Source organism: Lycorma delicatula, chromosome 7 (assembly GCF_047948215.1).
Source record: "Lycorma delicatula isolate Av1 chromosome 7, ASM4794821v1, whole genome shotgun sequence".
NCBI classification, from domain to species: Eukaryota; Metazoa; Arthropoda; class Insecta; order Hemiptera; family Fulgoridae; genus Lycorma; species Lycorma delicatula.
This window is the reverse complement of record NC_134461.1, coordinates 119,071,995-119,093,324: the sequence shown is the minus strand read 5'-3', so window position 1 is coordinate 119,093,324 and position 21,330 is coordinate 119,071,995. Positions and strand designations below refer to the sequence as shown.

Below are 21,330 nucleotides of genomic sequence, written 5' to 3'. Positions count from 1 at the left end.
TTCACAGAAAATTCTGAAACTTCATCACCAATTTGCTCAGACTGTGGTGTCTTTAAATAATCAAAATTTACACTTTTGGCCATTTTCCTACCCCTTTGTGTCCTGTACATTTTGATATAGGTTACAATTTACTCGTTACTGTAATAGATTACAGAATTTCAACAACTCAAAGCTCTAACAAAATATAGAACCAAATATGTAATTTCATGGGAATAACACTTAAAAAGTCAATTAAGCAAAGCCTCATTTATAAGAAATTGAGATAGTTAGTCCCAAAGGATACAGACAAAAAAAAGAATTCAAGATGCACCAAGAGAGCTGACACAGCTGGGCAACAAACTGGAACCTCCTGAAAACACAGATTAAAAAATTAAAACACAAGTGAGGAAGAAAATATATTTAAATACACATAGTTATATGGCCTGTAGTTTAAATCCCTTAAGCATTTTATAAACATAAATAGACATAAACTTAGTTTATATCAATATTTATAAATGTTGGCATATAGTTACTTCATTAAGAAAAAATGTAAACCCTTTATTTTATTTTATTTATTAGACTAATATTATTACATATGTTAATCAAAAGTAATAATTTCCTTATCTCTATTGCAACTGTATTCACTATAAATCACTCAACTTCACCCAATTAGTCCAATGTCAATAAAATCAGTTTTAAATAATTTAGGTGCACATTCTATGATATTTTTTAATTTCTTATCCAACTGCACGAAACAAAAGCATATAAACCTCATGCTCCTAAGTTCTGCTTCACAATCAGTCTTACTTTTTTAATTATTGTTCATTTTAAACAAAACTTTCTTGTAACATCCTTACTAAAAATATATATTTTAAATTTAAACAATATATTAAAATAACAATTTTTTAACACCAGCACAATTAACTAAATACTAAATTTTATTATGATGTAGAGCACATTGTCCTGTATAGTGCACAGTCTGTGACAGTTTTTGTTGTAAAAAATAAATACTTCATCAACATAAAAACAACACAAAAAAAAATTTCAAACCTAATATTATGTGATATAAAACTTATTTAGAAAACATTCAGTCTACCACAAAAAAAACTGAAATCTTCAAGAACAGCAAACAGGCCAGCCTGATTTGTCAATCAACGAATGATAGATAAATGAAAAAGTTATTTATTCAGTTCAGAAGTCTGAAAAACTCAAGTAGGTCCTGCTGAATCTGTAAGTGTTAGATCCAGTATTTTATATTTATTTTGTGCAATTCAAATGAAAGTTTTTTCATCCCCTTTCTGCAATTCAAACAATGATGAATGACTTATTTTGGTTAACTACTTTAATGCCTTGTTGACTGAGTTCTCTAATAGGAGTCTGCAAAAATTGGTGTTACAGTGTGTTAAGTGCCTAGTTTGATGGCAGATATCTAGAAAATTAGTAAAATAAATATTGAGGAAAGATAATTTTTTAAAAACTTAGAACTTAAAGAAAATTTAATTAAAAATATCTCTAAAAATAATTCTAAATATTAATGCCTAAAAGTAAGGTTTTAAGTTGTAGGTTATTAAAAAATAAGCAAATAGGGCTGGAGAAAATTATAATTAAAAAATAAATAAAATTGAAAAATGTATTGAGTGTGATAATTTTATATATGAAGCATGAAACTATATATATATATATATATCAGTCCAATAAATGACTGTGTACATTCTGATAAAATATTTTTACAGATGTGAGAATTATTTACAACTTGCATCATCAAGTTGTAAATTAGTTTGCTATATATATATATATATATATATATATATATATATATATATATCAGTCCAATAAATGACTGTGTACATTCTGATAAAATATTTTTACAGATGTGAGAATTATTTACAACTTGCATCATCCTCTGTAAAAATTGCTGATTGAGACACTCTACTGTATTATAAGTAATACATTGTTTTTTAGCGATAATTTTTTCCAGTATATATGTGATTTCTCTCTAGGGGTTTTATCGATAGGAGTTAAATTTTGTTAATGCTTAGAGATACCTTTTTGTTATTGTAGGTTTTGCAAAAAATGCTTTTCTTTTTGTGCAATGACTTGTTAATCAGTGAAACTAGGTTTCTATACTTCAGATCAGTAGTTTTTTTGTTTAGTTATGGATTCCTTAGTAGTTTTTGATCGACTGCTTTTCCCAGTGATATAAATTAAATGTAAAGTTTTAGGTTTTTTATTTTGCTTATAGACTGCTACTTTTATTTCTTTACAGACACCTTTAATGGATACAAATATGTTGCAGCAATTACAACAGTTACAAAATATTCTTTTAAATCAAACACCAGTTGATTCAACACCAGTTAAAAAGGATAGCAATAGTGATCAGGTGATTTTATTTATTTATGTAGTGTTCAGTTTTACTTACACTTATATGGTTAGTCTTTTTTTTTTTTTACTGTTATTAGTATAATGATGGAAATTAGGAAGTAGTGTTTGTTTGTATATTAGAGTGAAAGTGTTTGAATTAAACAGTATTCATTTTTTATTTCATATGATTGTTTAAATTACTAGAGAAAAATTTTGATTAATTTTGTGCTTTTCTCCAGTTGGACAGCAGAAGCAAGTGGTATTAAAGCTTGTATCCTGTTTTACTGCATACTTCAAGTACACAATACTTTATTTTCACTTGACAGAAAATAATTTATTCAAGAAATAAATGACTGCAACACTTATTTACCCCAGTCTTTCATATAACTATAAGGTACCTGAAGTTTAAGAGACACTAGTCAGAGTTGCATTCTCTGCGAGTGATGAGTACATTATAAGTTATCACTTGTATCAATTGCTGTTTTATTTTTTTAGAGTTACTCATGATAGCTTTCTCATTACGTGTAAGGCATGTAATATATGTTATAAATGTAACTGGTATTAAACTATATAGTGTAGTTACAGTTTGTTGTACATTTGTTTTTGTTTTTTTAATTTAATCCAAATGGATGATTTGCAGCTTACTGAGAGTAAATTTTAATTACATTCACTATTCACAACAGTTAAATGTCTGTCATTGAAGAAAGACAAGCTCTCTAGTTATAAAAAAGTTAAATGAAATAAAGTTTTTATGCATACTTGTCATAAATAGTTGAATTGTAAACAGGCCGGTGAATTGTAAATTGAATACTAGATCATGGATACCTTTGGTGGTTGGGTTTCAATTCACCACAGCTCAGAAATGGTTGACCTGAGACTGTACAAGACTACATTTCATTTACACTCATACATATCATTCTCATTCATCCTCTGAAGTAATCCTGACAGTGGTTCCGGAGGCTAAACAGGAAAAGAAAAAAGGTGAATTGTAAAATCAGAGTAGAAGATGCCAAGTACGTAAAAAAATCATCATTCAGAAGGTGTTCATTTTGCTTCCTCGCTTGTGATATACACTAGATCAGCTATGTCCATCCCAAAATCATTACCAAGCCAATAAAATACTAGGAATGTGAAGTGAGCCGCACACCGCATAGACTAGAGGTATAAAGGGCCAGCTGCCTGTTATAAGTAAATTGTTTAGAACTAACATACTTATAATTTTATTATACAGTTTTCAGTGTAATAAAACAATATTTTTCAAAAATTCAAAACGTTTTAATTTTTTAATATGCTTTTATAATTTTTTTTTCATCAAATTCCTTTAAACATTTATTTTAGTTTCTAAAATAATTTTTTTTAAATTTTTATTTAAAACATGTATTTTATTTTTAAATTATATTATTTTAAAAGTAAAAACCTTTTACAGTATATACCTTTAGCGTCATAAGTTAAAAACTTAATACTATAAGAGTCATCTATGAATGTTGTAAAATAGTTTAATATAAAAAAATAGCAATGAAAATTGTATTACACTGTTAACCAGTCATAGCCAATATAGTAGATGTTCAGTTACTTGTATAAAATATATTATAATTTTTTTAGATTTTTTAATGCATAAAAAATGTATTTATAAGGGCCACAGAAAAGGAACAACTGAGCTGTGGATTGGACGTAGCTGCACTAGATATATGTAGGAACTTCTAAAAAAAATTCAACTTTTACTACCTTACTGATAACAGTACATCTTTTTTATACAAAAGTGACCTTAAAAATATGTAATGTGAGTTTTTGGGTGTGTCATAGCATTTTTCATTTAATATAATTTCCTATAGCCCTTGTGTTCATAGAATTGATGCTCAACTTAATAACACTATGAGAATGATTGCCAACACTATGAGAATGATTGCCGGGGTTATCAGGTTTACTCCTGTGGAATGGCTCGTGTTATTGAGCCACATACCACCCCCGAACCTGCACCGTATAAACGCTCTTGTAAGAAAGTACAAGAAGATTACGGACCATCGAAACCTGCCAATACATGAGGACATTGATTTTGCCAAACTTGTTCGGCTTCGATCTAGGAAGCCACCTATCAAAACAGCAATTGCTGCCACAGAGGACGGATTTAACCTAACTGATGCCTGGTGTCGAGATTGGACCACAAAGCAGGATAACCAAATTCCATGTATTACTCAAAGGCCGCTGGGTTTTGACTTGCCACGTAAGACATGGTCAATGCTAAACAGAATACGGACTCAGCATGGTAGGTGCGCTTATTTCCTGTATAAATGGGGTAAAACACCAACGCCCCTTTGTGAGTGTCCTGAAAATCAAACTGTCAGACACATCACAGAAGTTTGCCCTAGGACAGATTACGAAGAGAATCCTGGAGATTTTCTGATGGCGACTCCAGAAGAATCAGTAGCATATATTATTTTGTTTAATCTTTGTTTATAATTTTGACTGTAATTGGTGTTGTTTTGGTGCCATATGCTAAATAAATAAATAAATAAATTTCCTATTTTTATTATTAATGTTTATTATCTACTTAATTACTTTTAAATATTAAAACTTGTTTATGGAAATAATGATTACATTTCATGTTAGCTGATAGCTGGAATGTGATTGTTTTACATTGATGTGTCAAGCTTAATATTATTGTTAATTAACTAGTTTCTACTCTTGATGAAAGTGTATTATTATTGATTCTCATTCTTTATTTAGTGATTTTTAGTCACTAATTTACAGTATTTGAAGTATTTACAGAAAAAAGTTTGAAGATGAGCGGCTATTTTGTTATGAATTTTCTATCTAATTAATTTATGGTTTATAGAATATAATTAATTTTTTCGTCCTTAAATCCAGGTTAAATTTGATAAAAAATTATTGGATTTTGACTATGGTGACGAAGAAGATGAAGATGGGAAGACATCACCTGCGCAGGCTCAACAACCTCAACAGCAGAATCTTCCTTCTGCTATCGATTCTCTTGGAAGGTAAGTAAATCAGCTTTCTCTTTTTTAAATTTTATTTAATTTATTAGAATATTCATCAGCATTCATATTTTTTAGTAAATAAAGTAACATTTCAAAAAAAATTTCACATTTACATAAGTTTTTCACTGTATTTTATTGATTATTATTATTAATGTTAATATTTTATAAAATACAGTTTAATTAATTTGATTATTAATATCAGTATTGATTATTGAACCATCTAAGACAGCATCAATTGAAGAGAATTCACCCAACAGATTTTTTTTTTTTTTTAATTTAATCAGATCTTCTGTATTTGTAATGAATTAAATGTTGTTTTCTCTTTTTTACTCTTACTTTGTAATCTAGAATGCAATTTTTGCAACATTTTTTTTTTAATTTACCCTACAGTCTAAAATCATAATTTTGCAAGATAATTTATAATAATTTACTGTTTGCTCCAAGGAGACTTATAATCTTGTCACTTTACCAAATAGTTTACTGAAGTTGTACAGTTTTTTCGGTCATGTGCAATTATTAATGACAGTTGTTACAGATTTTAATGATTGTACTAAGGTGACATTTTCAGTTGTAATTGAATTGTACCAGTAGCTTTTTTTTTAATTTGTTGTATAAGTAGCTAATAAAATAATCACCTAACTGTAATTTTTTTTTTTAATAGCATTTTGTGTAATCCGGAAGTACTACGGCAGCTACAGAATTTACAGCTTCATATGAATCAGCAACAACAATTAAGGCAGCAGCAGAGTGATATGGAAGAAAAAATGAGAAAACTTCAGGAGATGAAACAACAGGAAGAAGAGTTTGACAAACATTTAGCTCAAACACTTCCTGTAAGTTGATAAATTACGTAAATTGTTGACTCTTGTGTTATGCTTTTTAATTGTTGTTGATAAAGTCTCTGCTTTTTGTAAATTTTAAGAATTATTTTCTTTGTTCCAATAAAGAAGATATAAAATTCATGTTTAACTTCTGCTAACTTTGCTACAATAATTATACTTTTTTGTTAGTTTTTATTGCATTATACATAGATAATTGTAAACTATTTTCTGATTTTGGAGATGTTATGTGTTTAATGCGTAAAAATGTGATTGACACATGACTAAATTACCAGAAGGAAATGGATGCTAGTTTCTGTTGGTTTATGAGTCACTCTCTTACTATCATGTTATATTTAAGAGTCACCACATCCCTAATTTTCCAAATGGACAATTTAAAAATTGGCCATTTTGATGTAAGACTAGTGGACCACTAGTAGACTAAGTGGTCTTTTTAATGTTCTCTGTGACATGATGTATGGGTGTATCTTGAAAACAGTTGGTTTGAGATATATATATATATATCATTCTCAGTAAGACATAAAGTCAGTCAGATGAAGTCATTTAAAAAAATGTTGCGAATAGCTGTATCTTAATAAGCCTTTATGCAATACTAAATAAGATTTATTGGCAAACACTTACATAATAATTTATAGAAGGCGTTGAAGATTATGTCCATCCACTTCTATACACTTGTCAACACATTTTACCATGCTTCTGACTACTTTTGTTATGTAGGTATTTCCCAGATGGCAACGTTAATGTTTGTCTTCAATTCCTGCAGTATTTCTTTTTAGTTACCCCGTAAAAAGAATTGTGGATTAGTCAGATCAGGGGATCTTGGTGGTCACAATCGTATAGAAATGATTCTTCCACTGAAAAAATGCTGTAGCATCTCCATAGTAAAGCAAGTGGCACTGTCCTGTTACAACCAGCAATCAGACTATGAACTGTTGAATAATTTCTCTGTGAATGGCATCATCACAGTTTAAAAAAAAAAGAAGCGGATCCTATTATTCATTGCCTTGAAATTGCACATCATATGCCTATTCTTTGTGGGTATAGGGAAAATTCAAAGAAAATGAGAGGGTTTTCAGCACCCCCAGGTCTGGTAGTTCTGACTATTGACATACCCACCAAGGTGAAACTGCATTTTATCTTTGAAAAACACTTGATCTAAAATGCCAGTCTTGCCTCTAACAAAGTTCTTGAACCATTGACGGTAGTGAACCTTTTTAGCGTAATCAGCATTAGCTAGCTCGTGGAAAATCTGTATTCGATACAGGTAACATTTCAGTATTCTTCTCACTACAGTGTGGGCTGAACCTACTGAAATGTTCTTTTCCCAGAGTAGTCTGCTAAAATTTATGAGGAGATTTTGTAACTGCCGATATAATGACCTGTGTGATTAAAACTGTTCTGTTGGGATAGGATATCAAAAGTTTCTGGTCTAACACCAAACATGTTTTGCAAAATTTTTTAACTAATTTCTGAATAACACTTTACTGCTGCTTCCTTTTAAAATTTCTCCCTGAATTTTCACCAATACACAACATGAGATTTTCGTCTCTAGTAAGTTTTCATCACGAAAACAAGTTCTTCATCAGTTAATCATATTTTAATAATCAACAACACAATTATGCAACCTTGTTCAAAAGCCACTGCTTGACACAGACTGGCAATACTGAAATGTACAGGCAGTAAACAGATTCCACCACTCCAGCTCCAGTTGTACCAACATCTTGTACAATATTTTACCCATCTCACACCTATACATGCATTTCAACAAAAATATGCATTTACTGTAAACTACTGAGTGATGGAGCCTCGTTTTTGTTGAATGCTATGTATAACACTTAAAAAATTTATTAATAGGCAAAAAATGTATTAATAGGCATAACTCATATATTCATTTGAAGATTATAGTAGAAGACATTTTCCCACAATATATGTCTTCCCATTAAAACTACTTAGTTGGGCCCTTGATGTTGAGGTTCTGTTTTTTGTAGTTTCATTAGCTATGAGATTTTTGAAATAATTTTTGTAAAAGAACAAATTCAATATTTTATGAGGTAAATGCACTAATTGCTATTATTGGCTTGGAAAATTCCCCACTTTACTCACCAACTGCAGATATAGAAGTTTTTCTATCAACATTTGACATCAGTTTAACAGACCCATCAGAAACTATGCACTCTTTGTTTTTGTAGGCCTAAAAATATGATAAACATATCACTGAAAAGAAAACTGTAAGGGAGAAGAAAAAAGTAAAAATATATGAGGAATGGTACAAATACCTACAAAACAGCAGTGGCAGTTTTCAACCCAACAGCAGGTAATGAAATCCTTCCTATAGAGGTATATCTCCTTTCGATAGGTATTGAAATAATTTTTTATAAAAGAAGACAACCTATACTTTTACCGTTTACAATATAAGAACAAGAGAATGCCACTGCTATACTTGGCGTGAGGGTATCAACAAAATGGGTGTGTGAGAAATACCTACATGTGTATTCATGTATCTGAAGCAGCTGTATGAAGGTGTTAATGGAGTTTACTTTTTCTGATTATAAACAAATAATTGGAGCAATGCTGTTTCAAATTTAGTTAGTAAATTTAAAAATATTAAAGTAATTGAACACTCATTCAATGAACTGCCATCAGTATCAATAACAACCGTAACAATAACAATAATAAAAAATAAAATATCAAATAACCTAGTAACAGAATTACAAATTACAAACATTATTTCAAATTACTTCACACCATATCATGGGACATTTTTTTTGTCTGCAGTCAATTGATTGGTTTGATGCAGCTCTCCAAGATTGCCTATCTAGTGCCAGTCGTTTTATTTCAGTATACCCTCTAACATCCCTAAAAATTTGTTTTACATATTCCAAACATTGCCTGCCTGCACAGTTTTTCCCATCTACCTGTTCTCAATATCAAAGCAACTACTCCAGGATGCCTTAAGTGTGGCCTACAAGTCTGTCTCTTCTCTACACTACTCTAAACTATATTTTTCCAAATACTTCTTCCTTCATTGATTTTCCGCAGTGCCTCTTCATTTGTCACTTTTATCCACCCATCTTATTTTTAACATTCTCCTATAGCACCACATTTCAAAAGTTTCTAATCTTTTCTTCTCACGTACTCCGATCGTCCAAGTTTCACTTCCATATAAAGCTACGCTCCAAACATATACTTTCAGAAATGCTTTCCTGTGTTTAAATTAAGTTTTGATGTAAGCAAGTTATATTTCTGACTGAAAGTTCGTTTTGCCTGTGCTATTTGGTATTTTATATCACTCCTGCTTCGTCTATCTTTATTAATTCTACTTCCCGAATAACAAAATTCTCCTTCTTACTGTGGACTTTTCTTGCCCTATTTTTATATTCAGTGGTCCATTTACTTTATTTCTACTGCATTTCATTACTTTTGTTTTGTTCGTGTTTATTTTTATGTGGTAGTTTGCAAAGGACTTCATCCATGCGATTCATTGTTTCTTCTAAATCTTTTTTACTGTCTGCTAGAATTACTATATCATCAACAAATCATAGTATCTTTATCTTTTCACCTTGTACTGTTACTCCGAATCTAAATTATTCTTCAACATCATTAACTCCTAGTTCTATGTAAAGATTAAAAAGTAATGGGAATAAGGAACATCCTTGTCAGGCTCCCTTTTTTATTACTGCTACTTTCTTATGCTCTTCGATTATTACTGTTGGCAGTTTGGTTCCTGTAAATGTTAGCAATTATTCTATCACAATTCTTGAACTCTAAACTTTTTAAAATGCTGAACATTTTATTCCAGCCTATGTTATCAAATGCCCTTTCTAAGTCTATAAATGCCATGTATGTTGGTTTATTTTTCTTTAATCTTTCTTCTACTATTAATATGAACACTAAAATTGCTTCCCTTGTCATAGAGACAAGGACTTTACCTGAAACCAAATTGGTCTTCTTCTAACACTTTTCCACTCTCCTCTCAATTCTGTACAGAATTCTATAGTTAAGATTTTTGATGCATGAGTAGTTAAGCTAATTTTTCTGTATTCTTCACTATTCTGTTCATTCTTCTGCTCCTGGTTTTTTTGGTATCATGACAATAACACTCTTTTTGACGGAATTTCCCCTTTTTTGTAAATATAATCTATATTTCATAATCTATCTATCGCTTTCTCACCTGAACTGCGCAGTAATTCTGCAGGTATCCCATCTATCCCAGGAGCCTTTCTACTATTCAAATCTTTTATTGCTCTGTTAAATTCAGATCTTAGTATTGTAGCTCCCTTTTCAACCTCTTCAACTTCCTCTATAACACCAATTTCTAATTCATTTCTTCCATATAACTCTTCAATATATTCCACCCACTTATCAGTCTTTTCTTTCGTATTATTAATCAGTTTACCATTTTTATTTAACACATTATTAGATTTTAACTTACGTACCACAAAATTCTCCTTATTTTTCCTGTTCTACCCACTTTCCACTGAAGAACTTTCACTTCTGATCACTTTTCTTTTGCTAATTTGCACTTTAGTATTTCGTAACTGTCAATAGTTCCTTTTACTATCTTCATCACTAGCATTCTTATACTTTCTACGTTCATCCATCAGCTGCAATGTATCCTCTGATATCCAAGGTTTTCTACCAGTTCTCTTTATTCCGCCTAAGTTAGCTTTTGCTGATATAAGAATTTCCTTTTTAACATTCTCCCATTCCTCTATATTTTCTACCTTACCTTTTTTACTCTGACCTCTTGTGATGTCCTCCTCAAAAATCTTCTTTACCTCCTCTTCCTCAAGCTTCTCTAAATTCCACCGATTCATCTGACACCTTTTCTTTAGGTTTTTAAACCCCAATCTACATTACATCATTAAATTATGCTCGTTATAAATGTCTGCTCCAGGATATGCTTTGCAGTCTACGAGTTGATTTCTAAATATCATGATATAATCTATCTGATAGCTTGCAGTATCACCTGACATTTTCCATGTGTATATTCTTTTATTATGATTTGTATACTAGGTGTTGACAATTACTAAATTATACTTCATGCAAAACTCAATAAGTCAGTTCCCTCTTTCATTCCTTTTGCCCAGCCCATATTCACCCACAATATTTCCTTCCTTATCTTTCCTAATGCATGCATTCCAGTCTCCAACTATTATTAAATTTTCATCCCCTTTCATGTGTTTAATTGCTTCGTCAATTTCTTCTTTGCATATACACACGCTACCTCATCATCATCATCATCATCGTCACTTGTAGGCATATAAACATTAACAGTCTTTGTCAGCTTAGATTTTGATTTTATCTTGATTACAATGATTCTGTTGCTAAGTTTTTTGAATTTCTCTTTTCTCTTGCCTGTCTTCTTGTTAATTACAAAACCTACTCCTGCCTGCCCTTTATTTGACACGAGTTAATTATTCTAAATCACCTGACCAAAAGTTGTTTTCCTCTTCCCACCAAATCTTGCTAATTCCTACTACATCTACATTTAATCTATCCATTTCCCTCTTTAAATTTTCTAACCTACCAACCTTTTTTAAGCTTTTAACATTCACGCTCCAACTCATAGAATGTTATTTTTTTTATTTTCTGGTGATCCCTTCCTTAGCAGTTCCCACTCGGAGATCCAAACCGGGGACTAGTTTACCTCTGGAATATTTTATCAAGGAAGGCTTCTCATCATGTAACATCTTTGTTACATGAATATACAGATAGCTACATTTTCTTGGAAAAAAACAGCTGTAGTTTTCCATTTCTTTCAGCTGCGCAGTACTTAGAAAATTGAGTGATGTTCATATGGCTGTTTAAGTCTTCCTAATCTATGCCCTTAACAAATACTGAAAAGGCTGCTGCCCTCTTTCAGGAATCATTCCTTAGTCTGACTCTAAACAGATACCTCTCCGATATGATTGCTCCTTCGGTCCAGCTACTCTGTATCACTGAGCATTCAAGCCTCTTCACCATTGGCAAGATCTCATGATTCATAGACGTAGATCACGGCCGTAGTGAAGGAGATTCTGCTCACTCCACTATTCCAGCATCCATGAAATCTGCTTTAGTGTTATATTTGCCATCCTAACTTACATCAAAATTCAGGGTAGTTAGACTATCAAAACCATTTATAATAGTTCATTTGTTTTCAACTAACATGTTTTTAGATTTTAAGGAAGTGGCAGTTAATTTAAGAATCTTAAATGTAAGGAAAGATGATAATTGAGACAAAACTGACTGGACTAAATTTGTAGTATTAATAGTAAAGAAAACTGAACCTGATAAGTTGTTTTTGTAAGTCAGTCACTTGATGTCACAATTTAAATCTTTTTTTTTTTTGGTTTCTATCATTGTGTTGCATGCGCTTCAGAGTGTTTTGCCTTGTAAATAAAAATTCAAAACATTTTCCTGATTTGTTTTTGAACATGGACACTTTTACCTGAGTAATCTGAAAATTTGAAAAACAACTAATTTTTTATTTTCTTAAATCATTTCTTTAAATGATTTAAGAAAATTTAAAATTAAAATTACTGAAAATTTCTAATTGCTCTCCTATAAATTAAAAAATTAAGTTGTGCCCCTTTGTAAAGTTAGGGATGATCTCTGTCAATCATTAATGCTAGAAAAACATTAATAAAATTTTTTTTGGTATGTTTACTCAGCCTCTCACTGTAATTCTCTATTGCTCTAGATAAATTGTTGTCTGAATATTCCTCCCATTTCAAATGTTAATATATTTTATTTTTTGGCTTTATAAACTTTAATTTAGGAATTTGTGGTCACATTTCTTACACACTCCTTGTAATGTCAATGAGTCGTAACAACAATAAATTGTATAATTTTAATGGTGTTTCATCAGGGTCATTCAGAAAGTTCTCAGCCTGATATAGAGGTGGTACAAGTATGACCAAATAAATATGATTATATTTGCCAAATATGATCCTGTAGATGGCATGCTTTTTTTTTTTCTTTTTTTTCCTGTTTAGCCTCCGGTAACTACCGTTTAGATAATTCATCAGAGGATGAATGAAGATGATATGTATGAGTGTAAATGAAGTGTAGTCTTGTACATTCTCAGTTCAACCGTTCCTGAGATGTGTGGTTAATTGAAACCCAACCACCAAAGAACACCGGTATCCACGATCTAGTATTCAAATCCGTGTAAAAAACTGGCTTTACTAGGACTTGAACGCTGTAACTCTCGACTTTCCAAATCAGCTGATTTGGGAAGACGCGTTAACCACTGGACCAACCCGGTGGGTTGTAGATGGCATGCTGTGAAGTTTCAGATGCACGCATTTAGTTGCTTGTTGGTGGTAATAGAATAAAGTAAACAAGTTTTGATATTTCTGAAGGATGGGTAAAATTTAAATTTTCATAAAGTAACTTTGTTTAACTCTGAATGACATACAAAATGAATTAGATTCCACTTTAAAGGTGGAACTCTTTGTTTTTGATAGTAAAAAAATGGGGTGATGGTTTAAATGGGGCCATATATCCTTCAAGATGATGAGTGCCCCGGTTACCCAAAATCCACTGCAATTGATAAAATCATCATGAAAAATCCACACTGCTCTATTAGATGGTCACTGACTGAATGGTATGTGAGTTTGCTGACATTGCAAATATCACAATATGAGGTTCATCCCAGAAATAATTATACTGTTTTTTTATTTAATTATCTATTGGACTTACCTGAAATTACTAGTTACCTGCTTCAACGTATGATCCTTGGGAAGTTACACAACAGTTCTAACATTCATAGCAGTACCGGAAGTCATTTTCTTTAAGTGTGTATAGCTCATCAGTTAACAGTTTTTTTTTTTTTTTCATCATCCTGAAATGATGACCCTTCAATGTAGTGAAGAGGTAGAAATCGCACGGAGCTAGATCTGGGCTGTAGGGGATGTTTTTTTTTTGCCAGAAATTCTTGAATTGAAAGCGAAGTGTGACCTGGCACGTTATTGTGGTGCAGCACCCAATCATGTCTGTTCAGACTGACTGGACCCATTTTCAGTCATTCCAAGACATCTTTGTAAAAGTTGCTATTAAAAAAAATCATTGTTTTTACCTTGGATCTGTTCATGCATGCTTTCTTTGAACCAAGGAGAACTGTTTGTGTGTCATTTCAAATTTTGCTGTTTAGTTTCAGGATCGTATTCAAACATCCATGATTTTATTACTTCATCCAAAAAATTTGGCTCAATTTCAAGTCTTTCTAGTAAATCCTGACAAATTTACATCCAGTTCACTGTTTGCACCACACAAGTTTTTCTATTCGAGTTTTGAATAAAATTTTTGCATGTGTAAACAATCTGTTAAAATTCTACAAACTGCATTTTTATCCAATCCTGTTTTTTCTGCAATCATCCTGACATCAACAGTTTTTTGCAATCACAACTTGCACCACTTCCACATTTTCATCGTTTGTTGACGATGTCTTCCAGAACAAAGGTCATCTTCAACATTTTCTTGGCCCTCTTTGAAAGCTTTGTGCTATTTAAAAACAACAGTTCGCAATTGAATGGCAACTTCATAAACTTCGGTTAAAAATCAAATGTTTCTGTGGCAAACCTGTTGAGTTTCACACAAAATTGATAGTGTAACATTGTTCAATATTTTCCCCCATTGCAAATGTAATGAGGTTATAAAACATGACTTTGCACAAACAGCAGTAGTGCGTAACTAACTTAACTAATTGAGTTGAAACAAGTATTCATGTGCGTTCAAGATGCTATTCACCTACGCGCTATACATCAAAAGCATTTTACATTACTTGTTCATAGGAAAATCAGTACACGTACTTATGGGACAAACCTCGTAGACTGATTCCACCACAATTTACAGTGTTTTAGATATGAAAAAGCTTTCCACTTGATGAATGCCATATTTATTAACAGTCAACCAAAAACATATTTTGACAACATTTCTCAAGGGTGTTTAGACATAATTAAATACAATTCTGCTGAGTTTCTTCAACATTTTTATGAAGTAGATGAAACATAGGTTCACCATTACATCCTAAAACCAAACAGTTGGTGGGAGCAGATGAAAGTGCACCACAGAAAGCAAAAATTGTCCCACCTGAAGATAAGGTCATGGCTATTGTTTTTTTGGGATTCTTGTAGGGTGGTGGTCATAGACTACTTGGAAAACGGCAGTAATATTCCCCATCACAGGGGAGGAATTGTACTTTACTACTGGACTAATTGAAGGTGCTATTCAGGCTAAACATCCCCATCTGACCAAAAAGAAAGTGCTCTTTCAACACAACAATGCGCTTGCACATACATTGTGTGTACCAGATTTGGCTCCTAGCATTTACTTCTTCTCAAACTTGAAGAAATGGCTCATAACATGAGGTGAAAGCTCAGACAATTGCTTATTTTATAGAATTCGACACTTACGGTATTAAAAAGTTGGAAAGTCTTTGGGTTAAATTTTTGGAATTTCAAGACTGAAAAATAAAAATAACATTTCTTAAAAAATCAAGTGTTTTGTTTATCAAGCTGAGAACGTTTCAAATGGCATTTGTACTATTATCAAATTGGAACAACTCAATATGCATGACCAGCGTATTAAATTATAACCATTAGTCAGTGGAAATAAATGTACAGTTTTTAACAATCTCTAGGTGACCCTTGAATGCACTGCTTTGAGAATTGTGTTGTCCTCATGAATGTTTCTGTGGCATCATATTGGCACTTCCCCATAGTCAGCGAGGATGTCTCTTGTTTATTAGGAATTCAATCGGTGGAATTGTCTAATAAGTATTAAATCAGGTTAAATAATATATATGAAGTATGGCTGTATGCAGAATAATTTCTATAGTAACCTGTTTGTCTACATAAATTTTCTGTCAATTAATTTGATTCCAGAGTTTACCATTTGCAAATGAGTGTGACTTTAAACTGAATACAGAAACTACTGGCCATAGTGGTACCAATATATCTCATCAGGTTTATCAGCATCAACAAGTTCAATCACTGCCTACATTTAAAGGAGTTGATGTAACGCAGCCACCTCCTGGTTATCCACAAATAAATCAAACAAGTCCTCTAGAAGATGGTGAAAGAGCAAATTCAGATGTTGATGAAAGGCATGCTGGGTAAGAAAGTTCCAATTATTGTTCTAAATATATTTACTTTCATTTAACTAAATGGATAATTTAAAGGCAAATTGATTTAATCTAAGATAAAAATAATTATAATATCGAAGAGAGGTTTTTTTTTAAACTATTGTTTCACTTATATAAGATTCTTCATATATCAGCTTAAACACAGCTCAAGTATTAGTTTTTATAGGCTGTGAAAGTATATTTTAAGGTGATAGACTACCTCAGAATTTTTACCAATTTTATATTTAACTTAGCAGTCCAACTACAGCTGTAGTATATTTGCTAAAGTTACCATACAGGGTAGTTAGCATAAAATAATGTTTAAATTTATACATTTGTTTGGGGAAGGGTTGAGTGTATTAGTGCGTAAACATTTTAGAAGATGTTCCTCTTTTTTGTCAGAAAAATTGTCACTTAGAAAGAGCTAGATAATTATTAGAGATATTTTGGGGCTAAATAATTGGTTTGAGTAGAAGTATTTGAAGTTCATCAAACCAAATTCTCAAAAAAATACTTCCAATCAGAAATTGTTGAACAGGAGCGTTTTTAATTTTAATTACAATTATTGAGTATTGTGGGTGTTTAGAGACTATACTTCACTAATATGTACTCACTTATTGCTTAACTAAGATGATTTATGAGAACTAATTTATTAAATGTGAACCATTACCATTAATGGTTGATAATTCCATTACCATTTTTCATTACTTCAGTAGTTTTATTTATTATTATTTATTTATTCTACAAATATTACTAATAGCTGAATCCATATTTATATGATACTAAAGTTATTTAGTGTTTGATGCAGTTCAGCTTCATATTTTAGGGAAATTAGTTGTAATAACCCTAGCAGTTTCTTAGAAAGTCTTATAGCGTGTTCATTCAAATAATTTATGTAGTGATTTCTTGTTTGAAGTAAACAGTATATTGTCCATAGAAAAATTTGTACTCCTAACTTTTCATGATGTACTGGAATTTCACTATAATGGAATTAGCCTTTTATAACTGGCTGTTAACCATTCATTCCACCTGTTTGTTAATTACTTTGCTGAATTTTGCAAGAGTGCATTGAATCTATAGCTAATTGTATATTCTTATGTTCAAGTAATTATGTTTTTGTTGTTCCTACCCCAACTTGTTTAGTATAGATAAAATGTAGTAGTGGTTTATTGCATGGAATAAGAATAATGTATCCTTACATAGGAATTTATCTACAGTGGGTATTATTATTTTTTTTTAATCCTTAACAACCATTCATGTGTGTACTTCATAAGGTTGCTCCAACGCAATTTTAACTTAAGGATAGAAAATCTTTTAGCAATCGTACAACATTATTTTACATTAAATAATAAAATATAACATTTGTAGTTTGGTTGATAAATATTACGAAAAATGTATGTATTATAGGAAGAGACAGAGAATCAGTTATTGCATACTGTTTGTTGCATTGGGAATTTTTCCATTAATTAAAATTTTTTATTGCACTTAATTTCTTTAAATTAGATCAATTAGTTGATAAAATTTTCAATAATATATAACCTTTTATAACAATTCAAGGATTTCTATACATTTATTTCATAATCTATTGTAAAAAACATTAACCTTGCCAATTTTTTAAAAATGTGTTATTTTCAACCAAAATCTGTGTATTTTGTTTTTATTCACACTTGTCAAATTCTGATAAACATCCTAGTGTTTTTTTTTTCAATTTCTTCTCATGTGTAAGGGTCAGTGAGAATTCAATCTTAACATTTTCCAAAAACAAGTCTGTTAAATATTGATAAAATTATTTTGTATACATTTATATAAATTCTGCACCTGGTAATTTAGACATTTAATGTATGTTATAGCTTCATTTTTGAAGTATTTTGCTACTTAATTTATGGCCTTAAATAATAGATTTCCTTTTTCATTCGATGATGCATTCTTTTTATGTAGATTACTTATTAAACATTACAATTTGAATAGATTAGGATTTTCATTTGTTCTTTCTTACCATTTAATTTTAGTCAGGACTTATAAATTTCCTGATGATGTCCATTGATATTTTTTTTAAGATTCTTGAAAGAGTAAATATTTTTGATTCTCGATCTATTTAATTTCCATTTGTATAATTGCAATATTGCAGAAGCTTGGGTTAACCCGGTTGTAGAATTCTAGTGTCTTGTGAAGGTATGTGACTGAAGCACACTTAACAGGCAGTTCAATTCATTAGAAAAATTACAGCTCCATAATCTAACATTAACTCATGGTTGTGTCTAAACTCATATTACTCCATTGGTCTCCTGAAAAACAGCTTATATTTTATTTTTTAAATGAAGTATGTCAAGTTCGATAATATAATGTTAAAGTGAATAGATTACACTATGTCAAAAGAACTATTTTAATATTAAAGTTATACATGAAGTTGGAATATGTACAGCAAGATAAAATATATTAATAGATTATTTAACATTACGACAGTTCTTTTAGTTATATTCTCTCAGAAACTTCACAAGCATGATTTACATAAAATTATAAATTAAACTTACATGTAGGTCATACATTTTTAATGAATAAAATTTATACATTTTATTTCATGATTATGTATGTTTTTCCAGGATTCGAAATTGGGTTTCAGATGCTATGATGAGAAGTCAAAATTTAAACAGGTTGGTTTATGTTAGGTTTTATTACAATTTTTTTTTTCAAATTAAAAAATTGGTTGAATTTATTGGCAGAATCAACAATGAATGATATTCGTTCTAATATCCAGTCCTAATTATATGAGACTAGCTGTTTTAAAACCTCAGTTAACATTTTATGCATTTGTTTGTTGACCTATAAATATGACATCTATAAATATTTTTTATTTAAAAAAAGTCATTGTACTGTAGGGTCATTGTACTGTAGGTTTTTAAACCAAAAAATTCTATATAATTATGTTCAAATTTAAGACTTTTATTTTTATCTATTGTAATTAGTAAGAACCAACTTTCTATTTTGGCATGTTCCACCAAAATACAGAATACCAAGTTTAATTTAAAACTATTAATTTTTATGTTTTTAATAATTACTATTAATCAATCATTTTTTAAAATCTTTAAATTTAACAAAAAAATCAATTTAATTTAATATTATACTAATAAGAATATAACTAAAATTATCATTATTTATTCCTTTACTACATATATTATTAATGCAGAAATATGACAATTTTGTAATTATCCAAAGATTTGTAATTAATATACTTTAAAAAAATTAATTTTGTGGATTAAATACAATATATGAGGGGGACTGGTTTCCATATGTATTGTAATTTATTTAGAACTATAATTTCATAGTTTGTTTTAACCTATGATTGCTATTTGGTATTATTCATCTAACTGAATTTTTATTTTTTAAACACCTGCACTAATTATAATAATAAATAACGCAGTAAAGTTAAAAAAATTATGAAATAATATATGCTAGTCATGAAATTTCTACAAGATTTCCTTGTCATAAAAATAGTTCCTGTGAAAGTAATGTGCAGTCTAAGCTATACTAAATTTTACAATTTTGCTGTTGAGCATCCTGAGTGATTCTGATACAAAACATTTATTTGATTAACCAACCAGTAAATTTTAAATTACAATGAAACTCTAAAAATAGTCCGTAACATTTGAGCCATATTCTTCACAATCTAGCATTATTACTCCTGCCTATTTCTGTAAGTTAAACATTACACACCACATAAGAGGATTTAATAGAAGTTGTTATTAAATGAATTGTTTCAGTAGTTGTTATTGGAAAAGAAAAGTGAGAAGTAAAATCCCAGTCATATAAAAACAGTGTAGTGTGTTCTCTTGACTTTCTAGTTTTTTTAGTGAGAATGAATGCCTTTGCTCCATTGTCTGTTGCTTTAAACCTCTAAATTTGTTTGCTGCTATATGGAACGCATATAGCAGCTGATTTATATCTTTATTCTGTATATAATCACTTTGTTTTCTATATAATTACTTTGAAAATGGTCTTTATACTAGCTACTTATTTTTTGTTATTCATAAATCATCTTTAGTACCCTTTGTTACTGCTTCCTACAGTCAAATGATCTGGCACAGTTTCATAGTGAGCAGTCTGAAATCATTGTTGACTACTTGGTGCTAACTGCCCCGTGCATGTGCATCAAGTTTGTTCTTCATTGAGCCGTGTTTATAAATATTTTATTACTTATAGCATTTTAATACTGAATTTAACATATTTGACAAATGTGGTTTGTGTGAAAAAATGAAGATATTCCAGTTGTGTAATTGGCAGAGAACTTTAGTGAATCTACTAAAAAATTGGCAGTAAACTTTATTGAATTTAGTGAAGAATCTATGCATATGAACTGCTGTTTTAGTGTTTGTGGCTTGTTAATAGATGAGAAAGTCAGTATTTATACTGGGAACAACTGCAGTCCTATAACAAAGATATTCAGTCAGTAATTTTTTGAATATGCTGAGTAGATATAATTACACAGAATTAATTTGTTAATTTGACTGTAAAGCAAATTTAGAGTATTAAATTATATTAAGTTGTAATATTACAACAGTAAACTAAGTTATTTGGGGGGTTGTATAAGATTCTAAGAACTATTATATAAATGAGAAATAATATTTTTAGTGTAATAAAGTATTTCTGGATTATTATTTATGGATTAATATATGTAAAATATTTTTGGATTATTTTCTATAGTAACTATTGACTTACTCCATATAGGATATTGCAACTGTCATTCTCCGGTATTTTATTTTTCAGTGCTTAAAAGAATTTTTGTTTTATTGAAAATTATGATAGGATTATCATTTTTGATAAACTGATAATTACTTTAATTTTTATATTTTTAGGCAGCAAGGTAATGACAGCAATGCTCAGGTTGTAGTTATTGATAGTGAATCACCTAGCGAATCGCCTAGGCAGAAAAAAAGTAGAAGTAGGTACAGTAGGTCATCTTCAAGGTCGAGATCAAAAAGAAGATCACGGTCAAGATCGCATTCGAGATCTCGTTCAAAACGAAGAAGGTAAGATATCGTTAAAAAGA

At 30.4% G+C, this 21,330-nt stretch overlaps 1 protein-coding gene across 5 annotated transcripts in view; it reads left to right on the top strand.

The window, feature by feature from the left end:
* Isha (Insulator su(Hw) mRNA adaptor) overlaps positions 1–21,330 on the top strand; it is a 113,413-nt gene that overhangs the window by 41,340 nt on the left and 50,743 nt on the right. For 4 of the 5 annotated variants that reach the window (XM_075371882.1, XM_075371881.1, XM_075371879.1 and 1 more), the window contains exons 6-11: positions 2,246–2,359; positions 5,206–5,336; positions 5,998–6,169; positions 16,048–16,277; positions 18,887–18,937; positions 21,137–21,310. In XM_075371882.1, the coding sequence (XP_075227997.1) occupies positions 2,246–2,359; positions 5,206–5,336; positions 5,998–6,169; positions 16,048–16,277; positions 18,887–18,937; positions 21,137–21,310 (872 nt within the window). The remainder of the gene's footprint in view (positions 1–2,245; positions 2,360–5,205; positions 5,337–5,997; positions 6,170–16,047; positions 16,278–18,886; positions 18,938–21,136; positions 21,311–21,330) is intronic. The other variant, XM_075371880.1, reaches the window with a different exon arrangement.